Source organism: Musca domestica, unplaced genomic scaffold (genome assembly GCF_030504385.1).
Source record: "Musca domestica strain aabys unplaced genomic scaffold, Musca_domestica.polishedcontigs.V.1.1 25, whole genome shotgun sequence".
Classification (NCBI taxonomy): domain Eukaryota; kingdom Metazoa; phylum Arthropoda; class Insecta; order Diptera; family Muscidae; genus Musca; species Musca domestica.
Window position 1 is genome coordinate 9,102,773 of NW_026712277.1, and position 12,234 is coordinate 9,115,006.

General features: G+C 38.0%; 1 protein-coding gene and 1 pseudogene across 1 annotated transcript; one reads left to right on the forward strand and one right to left on the reverse strand.

The window, feature by feature from the left end:
• Window positions 1–115: 115 nt before the first annotated feature.
• Window positions 116–3,543, forward strand: LOC131802883 (SET domain-containing protein SmydA-8-like). The gene is made up of 5 exons (XM_059123610.1): window positions 116–493; window positions 561–989; window positions 1,063–1,320; window positions 1,478–2,042; window positions 2,980–3,543. Exons 2-5 carry the CDS (start codon window positions 637–639, stop codon window positions 3,502–3,504), a joined length of 1,701 nt encoding a protein of 566 aa, XP_058979593.1. The 5' UTR covers window positions 116–493; window positions 561–636; the 3' UTR covers window positions 3,505–3,543.
• An 834-nt stretch (window positions 3,544–4,377) lies between these two features.
• Window positions 4,378–9,791, reverse strand: LOC131802882 (serrate RNA effector molecule homolog; annotated as a pseudogene).
• Window positions 9,792–12,234: the final 2,443 nt, after the last annotated feature.

Below are 12,234 nucleotides of genomic sequence, written 5' to 3' on the forward strand. Positions count from 1 at the left end.
ACCTTTTGTTGTTAGCAATTATGTTTGTTTTTCTAGTCTTGATGTTTTTAAGACCATTTTATGCCCCTCCACTTTTTACTCACCTATGGATGGTGGTGCTGGCCAACAAACTTGACATGCGACACACACATACGCACCACCCATAACAACACTTTGCGAAAGAGCAACATTCAGGCATCTCATGGCGCATGCCTCCTGCACCGGCCCATAAACAACAACATCCGCGACAGCCAAACGAAATGAACGAACGAAAGACTTGTGGTGTTGCTTGTTCTCTGTAGGAGTGTGTGATGATCTTCAAACGAATTTCATTTGAATTTATTAAACGGTTAGGATCGCAAGTGTGCGTATATATCATCTGTTGAATGGTCTAAAAATATATATTCCTTCTCAGCATATAAAAACTAAAGTGAATAGAACCCGAACATCGCCATCAGAAAAAGACGTACGCGACGCCAGCATCTTTTCTTCAGTTTCCACCGCTGCGGTGCAAGTACTAAAGTTAATGAATTATTGAATCGATGATAACTAACTAACAAATAAATAAATAAATCCAATAGCAAATAAACAAGCGAACACTGGTGAAAGGGAAATCCTTTTCGATTCCTTACTTCAACAACAATAACAATCAGCGAAATGTCTTCCGCCGGCAGTGATAAATCCGATCGTTGTGCCGTGTGTCAGGTGCCAGCCACTTTGACTTGCTCGGCATGCAAAAGTGTTAAGTATTGTGGCAAAGATCATCAGCGTGAACATTGGCAGGAACACAAAGTAGAATGCGAAAGCTCGTATAGAATTGAAAATGACGCAATTTTGGGTCGCCACCTTTTGGTTACGCGCGACATACAAGCCGGCAATGTTATCTTCGAGGAGAAGCCATTGGTGGTGGGGCCCAAGTGGTTTGTTTCGGAGCGAGAACAAGAGGTGCCCGTTATGCCCTGTGTGGGTTGTTATACACCCTGTCGCATTGGTGGTTTCAGCTGCACCAAGTAAGTTATATAATTTGGAATCATCTCAAAAGCGCTCTCACAACAACACAAACAACTCCATTCCCACTCTCAGGTGCCAGTGGCCTTGTTGCTCACCCCATTGTGAAGATATTGAAAATCCCAATAGCCATGGCATAGATTGTGAGATCTTAAGATTGGGCCCTGGACCAAAAACAACAAGTGACATCAAAGCCATGACCGACTACTACAGGCCGGATGCTCTGCTGGTATTGAAATGTCTGCTGTTGCAAAAGCAAAATCCCAAAAAGTGGAAGAAGCTAATGAAGATGCAGAGCCATGAAGAGGACCGCGAAGGATCAGAGCTGCAAGAGTATGTATTATTGAAAACATGACATAAGTAAAACGTTGGCACTGTAGCTAACTGGTGGCTGGCTACATACATATATGCGTCACAATGGATGATGTGTGTGCCGCCTGCACGTCTGTGTGCTCTTTTTGTTATTTTTTCTGTTCTTTCGTTCTTCTAGAGATGCCGAAAAGCGTGTCGTCACATATTTGATGAAGAACTTTTTGGAACCGCTCAAAAAGAGGGAGGAAACGGCCAAAGAAAAGCTACTCGAGCAATACGATGCAAAAATCCTGCGTCGCATCTGTGGCATCATAGAAACCAATTATATGGTCATTAGCCTTTCAACGGGTCTGGATCTGAGTGGGGTCTTCTTTACCGCCTGCATGATGGAACATTCGTGCATGCCCAACAGTTATTTCCAATTTAATGAATGTGATGGCTGTAGTATTTCCGTTATTGCGGGACGAGACATCAAAGAGGGGGAGCACATCAAAATTATGTACACCAATATGTTGTGGGCCACCCAAATGAGGCTGGAACACTTGCAGATCACGAAACATTTCAAGTGTCATTGTGAACGTTGTACAGATCCCACGGAATTGGGTAGCTATTTCAGTGCCCTAAAGTGTGCCGGTGATGTGAATACAAAATGTGATGGTGGCATTCAGTTGCCCAAGGATCCATTGGATAAGAAAACCGATTGGATATGCAATAAATGTCCCATGGTGGTCAATGGTGAACAGGTGAGTTGGGATAATAAAATTGTGCTCTAGGGAAGGCTTTTTAAAAGAGATCAGTTAGCCAATTCAGAATCGATGATGGGTAGGAGAGTAAAAATTAAGGAACTTTGATGCAGGGCCAAGTGTTTCATGGCCGATTGATACTATCCTTACGACTTAGGGCAGATTTTTGAAACTTTAGATTCAGTACAAAAAATGCAGCACATTGTTTTCTTTATCTGGCACTTCTCTTGCGACACTTTAATTTAAAAATTAATGGAAGTTTGAGGTTTATTCAAAATTTCAGGACTTCAATACGAAAACTTTTTTTTTCATTCCAAAATCCAAACATTTATTCTCCCCAAAAACAGTATTGACATAAAACTCAGGTTAAGCTGCAATGGCATTAATGAGTAGTTGTTGTTGTAGCAGCTTATACTGCCTTCTCAATCGGTTTCTGCCTCTAAGTTCAGTCTCAAAAAGGATGCAACCTGTACGGGTTTGGTCCACACCGAGACTGGAGTTGTCTGGACAGCGAAAAAGGTGCAGCGTGTCATGTGGTCCTGTGCAGATGTGCTGCACATCGCTGTCGATCCGTGCCCAATAGGAATTAAAGGGATCCATGAGTAGTTATACAATTTGTGGAAGATGGCCGGGTTAAAGATGTACATTTCCCCCATTTTCTACCAACAGACTCAAATATCGTCTACCAAGGAATGGGTGTTTTTCTTTCGTGTTTACTTTCGAATTGTCATACGAAAGCTATGTTATCCCCTTCCTTGCTTTCTCCCTTATGATTTATAGTTGTTAGTGAAAGATAGAAACTTTTCACCAAGGGAGGGTGTTAAATGCCGGTCGGATACATTGGATCATCTGGGAATTCAACTTTATTAGCATTGATGATATCTGTACTTTAATTCAAATCCTCCTTCCCTCTTTTTCTTTCCAAAACCATCAACAGGTTGGTTATCTTCTAACACAAATGACGGAGGAGGTGAAAACCCTGATGGCCCGTCGTCCCACAGTCAAACAAGTCGAGAGTCTCATTGAGAAATTGGGTACATTTTTGCATCCGAATCATTATCACATGTTCAGCTTAAAACATTGTCTCATCCAGCTGTATGGCAACGAAATGGGTTACAAATCGGAGCAGATGTCCAGCAGCCAATTGCAAAAGAAATTGAAAATGTGTGAAGATTTATATGACATCTGTCAGAAGCTTGATCCGGCCACAATACGTCTGTCCATCTATGTGGCCATTATATTTCATGAAATGCATACCGTCTACATGGAACAAGGTCGACGTATGCTAGACGATGATAAAATCCAAGCATTGGAACTGTTCACCAATGCCAAAGAATCGCTGGAGAAGGCCGAAGAGGTGTTGGAAAAAGAACTCGATGGTGTGGCGGGCAATAAACTGAACGACCACATACTGAGGGCAATGAAGAATGTCAAATTTTATATGGAAAATATGTGCTCCTGAAAGAGAACCAAACCACGAAAAAAAAAAAAAAAAACAAAATCACACGCTTGCCCCTGCTGTTGAGAGAAGGTTGTGGTGGAAGAGTAAAGAGTGTTAAAGCGGCTGCGACAGCTGGTTTTTTTGTTTTGGGTTGAGAACTTCTATTTATTATTAAATAATTATAATAATATAGGTTTATATATTTATATTTATAATAATATTCTATTACTATTATAAAAGAAAATAATTATGATGATGATGCTGATAATAATAATGAAGATTTGTTTTTGTTTCGTTTGTTATAACAATATAAAATACAAGATTTTTAAAAATAAAAACTACATTATACCGTTACTGACAAATAGAAATTACATAGAGCAATGTACGTTTATTAATTATAAAATGTGGTAGACAGGCAAGTGGGGTGTGCGCGCGTGTGTGTGAGTTGGTTTGTATTGCTTGCCTAGGTGGTGATAATATTCCCTCTTGTTTGCCACCAGCAAATGGGGATAGATGGTTTAATTGCTTGCCTGCCTGCTTTTATTGTTCTTTTTGTTTTTGGCTTTGTAGAATATCTAGCAGCTTCTTCTCCGTCGTCATCTTTTTTTTTTTTGCTATTAACACGTACGTTCACACGCTCGCACACACACACAGTCGTACATCATAGAATAGATTATAATCTAAACTAAGTTGATCGATCGAGGAAAGAAGGAACCAACCGCACCGAAATGAACTGAACTAAATACAGAAGCAGAGTAGGGCAGCATACATTATGCTTGCTGTCATTTTGCTGTTTGCTGAGGGGCAGTGGTGGGAGGGAGGTAGGAAGAGACTATGATATTAAGATTAAGTAAAATACGTATTTTGTAGCGCTTATGTTTATTTTAGTATTTCTTTTCTTTTTTTTTCTTTCTGTTTTTTCTAATTGAACATATCAATGGGATCTTGTGGAGCATCCAAGTCACGATACTGTATTATTTGACGAAACTCTTGACCAGGTCTGCAAGCAAACAAAAGATGTTGTGGAAGAAGAAAAAAAAAATATGCAAAAGTTCAATAACAAAATATGGTTTAGTTTAATAGTATGTTTATATGTATGTATATATTGCTAATATGGTTAGTTCAATGTTCAACTAATATTTTCCAAAACAAAATCTTCAAATCACTAACATATGCCAAGTGAAAAGAATCAGGGGACTGGGGGGGGGGGGGTCATATACGTTTATAAAATAATTAGCTAAAGGTAAATTTTAAATTAGATGGTATGTATTTCTTCTCTTTCGCTTGCCATTTCAAATGCGAATGTTTATAATAAAAAAGAAAAACAACACAAAACATATAAAATAAATCAAATTAACTAAACTAAAGTAAAAGAACAAAACAATGACGTAGTGAGACAAACAGACAGACAGACACTGCAAAGTTTAGAATAGTAGGCGCATTGGGTCGTACATTTTGTTTTTTTTTTTTGTCTAAATAGAAAACAAAAAGAGAGGAGGACGACAACTTTTAGCCTTAACATCAATCATCGATTACAACAACAAACTGGTCATGGTCATTTCGTCGTTGTCGGTGTTGTTATAACGGTTCATGTTTATGTTCATGTTCTTGTTGTTGTCTAATCAAACATATCGAAATTGGCCGGAGCATCCAAATCGTGATAACCAATAATACGACGTTGATGTTCTATGGGCAAGTCTCTGTAAAAGAAGTTCACACACAAAAGATAGTTGTAAAGTAGAGTAAAAAAATAATAGTAAAAAGACTTCAACCAAAATTCTAGTAGTAGTAGTAGTATCGGAAAACTGAGAGTTAAATATCAAAACAAAGCAACTGCATTACAATAACAAACTAAGCTATGGGAATTATTTATATTTATTTAGAACTAACAGAACTTTGCTATATATACCTTCGTCCGGGACCACCAAAACCACGACCTCCACGTCCTGGAATCATAAGCGGCGGCGCATATGCCGCATAGGGTGGTGCATAAGCAGCTGGTGGATATACAGGGGCTCTGTAACCTCCACTGGATTCTGAGGTGGTCCTCTTATTGTTACCAGGATGTTCTGGTAATTGCGGCCTCTTGGGATCCTTCAAGTAGTTATTAAAGAATTCCACCTCCTTGCGTACTTCCTCCACCTTCTCGCCATGTTTGTTGAAAATGTGCTTGCGTATAAACTCGGGACCTTTGAATTTCTTGCCCGACAACGGACACAACCATTTGTCTTTGGCCAATTCTTGGGTGTTGGCCTGTATGAATTTCTCCACTTCATTTTCAGCATCCTTTGCTCCCAGGTTTTTCAGTTCCTCCTCCTCGATTGTCGTTGTCTTGGCCAAGAATGTTTGCATTTTGTTTTCGAAATTCTTAATATAATCTTGAATGTCATTTTGCGAGACTTTTGACGGCGGGGGTCCTCGTGCATGAATAATGCCGCAACGATTGGGCATTTCATCTTCATAGGGGTATTCACAGTGGTTATAGAAATCCACCGAGTGCACAATTCTCAAATACAAAATCAGATTATCGAGAACAGAAATCAATTGAGGATCCCGTTCAATGGCTTCGCCTTCGCTCTCCTTGTTTTCTCCGGAAATGCCAAGGAGTTCTTCCTCTTCGGCAGAGGCTTCCTCAATAAGGAAATCGGTAATGTTCTGCAAAACTGGATTGTTGGTTTTGAAGCCATACGTTGAAGAGTTGGATGTATTGTGAACATCTGTTGTGTTCTCAGCAGTACTATTATTTTCACCACTACCACCTTCGCCCTTGCTTTCGGCATTGGACGATTGCTAAAAGATGTAATCAAAATTATATTCTCAAAAACACCACACAAATATAGTACTATTTTCCCTTACCCAAAGTCTAAACTTCTCATCCAAATTCATGGCAATTTTTGCACACAACTTAATGTCGGCCCTCACAACAGTTTTATGGGCAGTCATGCCATTCACAGGCCTCACCCGGCGACTGAGGTCTCTATTGACAATTGCGCCCATTTCACAGTCTCGTAGACGTGTGTTATTCAAATTCCAACAGATCTCCTTAATGTTTACATCGCGTTTGAATGTGACCCAACCACGACGATACCAACGGCGTTCCACCAAGGGATCGGCAATAGCTACTCTGAGGAAGCCATCGAATTTCTGACAAACAGCCTCGATTTCACTTTTAGTAATAGAGGGAGCCAAGTTACGCAAAAATATCGATGAGGTGCGATGTAAAGCACGTGGCTGAGGACCGTCTTTGACTTTGTCCAAGTCAATTGTCTCTGGCTGTTCGTCATCTATGGCTTTTTTTATCTTCCGCTGAGGTTTCAGTCTCGACGGCCTCTTTCTTTTCATCCTCCTCGTCATTTTTAACATCAGGCTTCTGTTCTGTCTCTTCTTCCTTCTTGTTCTCTTCCCCCTCCTCCATTTTAGCATCTCCATCAGCATCATTGCCATTGGATTTTGTTTCGGTTTCTTCTTTAAGATCTTCCTTCTCTTCACTGCCATTTTCGACAAGTTTTTTCTCTTCATTGTCGCTGTCTGCTTTCTTTTCAGTCTCCTCATCGGCTGACTTGACCTTTTCAGGTTCTTCTGCATTCTTCTCCTTGTTTTCTTCTTCCTCTTCTTCTTTAGTATCTTCCTTGACATCATCTAAATCATATTTACTTTTAACCTTGTCATCAGCTTCATCCTCACTGCTGGAGGAAGAACTCGAAGAATCTGAATCGGAGGATGAGGATGAAGAAGAATCTGAACTTGTGCGTTTTCTTTTTAGAGACTTTTTCTTCTTTTCGCCTTTCTTTGATTTTGAATCATCGTCCCAATTTTCCTCATTGTCGGAGCCACTATGGCGTCTTGTGACCTTGGGGAGACACACTTGGGTTCATCGTCATCCTTCTTTTCAACCGAGGTGATAATAACATCATCATCATCTCCCTTCTTGTCAATATCCGTTCAGGATAAGAGGCCTCTTAGGCTTTTCGTCTAAGATTTTAAGATCTTCATCGGTGCCGCCTTCCAATTTTATAACGACAGTGTCCAAAACCCGCAAAAGAGGGTCTGTTTGATTGGTATCTACGGTAACGCTTTGAATCATACCGTTCTGTAGTAACTCCTCGAAGACTTCTACACGTTTCTGGAAACCCAAGAAAAGCCAAAAATTAACATTTTTATCAATATTTAAATGATAGACGATAAATATGTACCTTTAGGAAATTTAATTGTTCATCTTTGCGTTTAACGCTATCCACTGGGTGATATTTATTCTTGAACCTATTAAAAAAAATAGATGGAAATTGGAAAAACAAAAATTAGTATAACAAAAGAAATGGAAGTTTTCAAATAAATTTCCATAGGAATGTTTGAAGTGTGTCCATGTAAATCTCTTCTCATCTGATTTGTCACTCCGCAAGATTTTTGGGACCTATTGACCCTTTGTGCTTGGCAGGGCATTGTTGTTGCTCAAATTCGCTATGTATACAACATTATTTTAAAAAGATAGTGTTTGTGAAATCTTACCTTTCAGCTAGCTATGATTTAAAGATCATGGCTTTGCTGGCGTTCTTATAACGATAGATTTCAAAAAACGATTTAAATATAAACGCGATTTTAAAAGGCTATTTAAACACACTATGGCATTGCTCGCCAAGTGCAAAACAATTAAATCAAATCGTATCGAAAATCAAATGATCATGCTTCATTCAGAAGAAGAAGTAGTAGTGGTAGTAGGAGAAATCTAGGCATATTCAGGGCACACAACACAACTCCCTATGGAGTTTTTTTTTGGCTGTGCACTTATCGTCCTACAGTTACTAAGGCTGTTGGCGTGTTGGCTCCCATAAGGATGCCTTGTTTAAAATAGCTGTAGAGAAAAACTTATGTAAACATACAGTGGCACATTTGATGGTGATATAAACGTTAAACAAATAAAGTGTAGATTTGGAAATTTTGTAGATACCTATTAGAAACTGAAATCACAAGATCCAGCTTCTTCTTCGGTCTTATTGCACCACTTACCATTCCTCGTCTTTATGGGCTACAAAGAATTCATTCAATTGCTGCCGCTTGAATTCCAATTTGTATTCATTGTATTTACGCAGGACTTCGGTATCAGAGATGCCATCGTCTTGTGTGTCTAAAAATTGTTTCAGAGTCATCATGGCGGGCTGTGTTTGCATATCACTGTTAGCAGCAGACTCTCGTGGATGGGCGCCATGAGATAGGCCAGCGCCATAAGCACTGTGTAAACTGTGAGCAGCGTAGTGTTCATTCCAAGCATGCAGTAAATATGGATCATATGCTGTATGGAGGAACATGATGAGATATGAAAATAATATGTCGCGGTTCAAACAACTTACGGCCATATCTGTGATTAGCCCTCAGATCATCGCCCCAACCGGGTCGCATGCGTTTTGCCGGTGGCATTTCTCTGTCAGGAGAATAACGATCTCTTGCCCCACGATAGTCGCGGTAGTCGGGTCTTGGTCGACCACTAGCTCCTCCTCTAAATGGATTACCTCTAATTATGAGCATAAAAATGGTTCGTACACAGAAAATTTCAGTTTCTCGAATGTCAACTTACCGTTCTGGCCAATCATCACGTCCGCCACCTGCACTGCCAGCACCAGTTCTTCGATCATCACGTCTCTCGGAACGGTAACTGTCGCCCGAGCTACGTTCTCCACGGAATTTGTCACGGCGCTTGCGATCGTACTCATCATCCGAGTCGGCCATGGTCTGCAAAAGGTTTCAAATAAATATTTTTAGTAAAACTGAAATAAAAATTCGAAAAAATCCAAATCGCTGTAACACAATATGCCGGCAGTCTCTTATCTTTTTTGGAATGTTACAGTACATTGCCACGACAATAAGGTGAAAGTCACCTTTCCATTCAAAAGTAAATTTGACATAACCTCAAATTTATAAAGCACAAATAAAATGCTAAAAACTATCCATATTAAACTGAATAATTAACTTTAAATAGGTTCAATTAGAGGCAAAACGCAAAAGATAATTTAGGCGCAACATGAACATTTGCCCATTGATTTTATCTGTACCTACGGGCATCAAATACAGTCGGAATAATACCAGCAAAATGCTCACATTTTTTCCTCATTAAAACCATACGAATATAGTTAGGATGCACATTTTATTAACTTTTCTTACCTCTGTTTGTTTCTTTTCCTAGTAAAAGTGATTAAATTTACAACAACGCTTCGAGAATAGTCCAATATATGGATTTTTACCTATTTTCCAGGCAAATATCTTGAATGAAGCCCTCGTCTTTTTTTTGTGACGCTGCTTTTTGACACCTCCTCACACAAGAGCTGGCAAACAATCGATGGCAAAATCGATAGTAGTTTTAAAAGGAGTATCGATTGCTGGTTTGTTCTATCGATATTTTTGGACGAAATGCCTGTACAAATCAATCACAGAAATAAGCTATGTTCCAGAATCTGTTAATTTTGTTTTTTTTTTGTATTATAAAAGAAAAATCGTTGCAAAAGTTGCAGAAAAAATTACCGGAATAAATGCAAGAGGCAAGTTTAAAAGAGAACGATATGTATTGTCGCAAGGAATGGCGTTTGTTTGTAGATTGCGACCATTTCTAACAACCTACTTAATGCGTACGGCCGTGTTACCATAATACGCAAGATCCGTATCTACAAGGTCACAAAAAAAGCAATAAAGGTTTTTAAAATTAATTATTCTTTGGTGGAATTCAGAAGACAAAATGTCGTGCATTTGACAACATCTCATTGTAAAAATTTTTATTTATAAACACATTGTATACAGAGAAATCAGTGAAATTTGACAAGGTAAATTACAGAAAATACAGAGATGGATAGTCTTATTTGAAATGACTTTACCTCCTTAATTTTACTGTGAATTATTCCAAATGTAGCCTTTTCTAGTCTAAAACATTCACATTTTTATTTTTAACAAACAAAAAATTGAAAATTTGTAGGTTTTACTATTTATTTTCTTTAAAAGTGTATGACAGATAGAGTTGTAATCTGTATAATCTGTAAAGAAGGATATAAAATCTATGTTCTCTTCTTTTTCCTTCTCACACAAGAATACATTTGATTAATGGTTGGTTAATTCTAGTTAGTAGTTGGCAATAATAGAGTAGTGTTTCGTTACCAAACAAGTTTTGATACTCCAAAAATATCGAAAATATTCTGTTTCTATACGGCTTTTATGATAATTTTTGAGTGAAGTGGGTGATGTCATTGTAGAGTAAGTTTAAGCGAAATAAATGTCAAGAAATTATGTGAATTAAGGCGAACCCTTAGCTATTGCATCATAATGCATATTTTCATGAACATGTATGCCAACTTTTTGACTTTTAATGGTTAACCTAGTTAAAAAAAAATATTTAAATCCGTTCTGAAAAAAACTGCTTTGTCTTAAAATGCATAGGGAATTTATAATCAATTGACAGTTGGAAGCCATTGAACTTTGTATGTGTAAACATGCTTTACGTCATATAATGGGTGTGTTTCCACGTGTACGAGATGTCCAAAAATACATGTAGATTTTAAAAGTTGAATGGACATTTATGCTAATTTGTTTACTCTTGAACGGTTGTATTTGCCTAGGGTATTGTGAAATTATAGCATTTCCTCTGGCTCAAAAATTTATGCGAATATTCAAGGTTAAATGTGTAAAGTGGAATAAGAACCCATGTTGGTTATGACTTTCACATTCGCCGGTTTGATGTCATACTATGTCAATGAAAAAAAAATAATATTCTTATTTAAATATGAAACATTTCATTTAATTTATGCGCTTTAGGTTTCATTCAACAAAAAACAAAAAATATTTTATGAGAATTTCAAGCCCATACCGTTTATCATACTCTATTCAACAAAAATCTAGCTTCGAACAGAGTTTCTTACTATAAACCATTTACACGTTTGTGTAGCATTAAAATTAACATAAATATTAAATAAATGTCAACGCGGCTAATTTGCACGATAAAAACAAGACCAAAGAGTGGCTCGCCATATAACACAACATTTTTCCCAAAGTAAGTCCAACACGCTTCATTTCACTTTGCAGCATCCACAAAACGGTAAAAGGAAAAAAAACACACACACATCAATGATGACAAACAATTATGTTGATTTGACGGTTGGCAAGCGGATTTATTGGAGCAACACCATTAAAATGATGATGACAAATGTAAACAGAATAGCTCCAAAAAAGATGTGTAAATAAACAAACGACAAAAGTGTGTTAAGGTCATGGTGACCGGGTATCAACCACGTTATCATCATTATTATCATCATCTCGGCAATCTTCATTGTAATTATCTTTAATAAAATCACCTCCACTACAGCTCTCGAAATGTTTTGGCGTTGTGAATGAGCTTATGATCAAGCCGTAGTATTTGGAATTTTCAGTTTTGTTTTTTGCAGCGAAAAAAAAATAAAATATAATATGCATTAAATTACCAACAAAAATAACAAACAGGTTTGGTCAGTGATCTTAACGTATGACCATAAACTACACGATAATCTACCTTATGTGGTTACATGACAATGATGTGGTCGTCAGAAATTGTTTTCATTCCACATTTGTTGTTGGCATTTTTTGTTATAAAATCTATGCCCGCCCGTTCATAAAAAAATGATTGACGGTTCTTTTTTAATTGTTCGTGTGTGGGTTGGTTGTAGGAGAACCAGAGTTTGGGGCTGAAACATTCCTTCCGGGAATAAAAAATGTGGCTATTGTATAGGGGACGAATGATTGGAA

Bases quoted from the DNA above. Each gene is read 5' to 3' on its own strand.
- LOC131802883 (XM_059123610.1), top strand. From the start codon at position 637: ATGTCTTCCGCCGGCAGTGATAAATCCGATCGTTGTGCCGTGTGTCAG. The intron at 990-1,062 runs GTAAGTTATATA...TCCCACTCTCAG, and splicing joins GGTGGTTTCAGCTGCACCAA to GTGCCAGTGGCCTTGTTGCT. The intron at 2,043-2,979 runs GTGAGTTGGGAT...AACCATCAACAG, and splicing joins TGGTGGTCAATGGTGAACAG to GTTGGTTATCTTCTAACACA.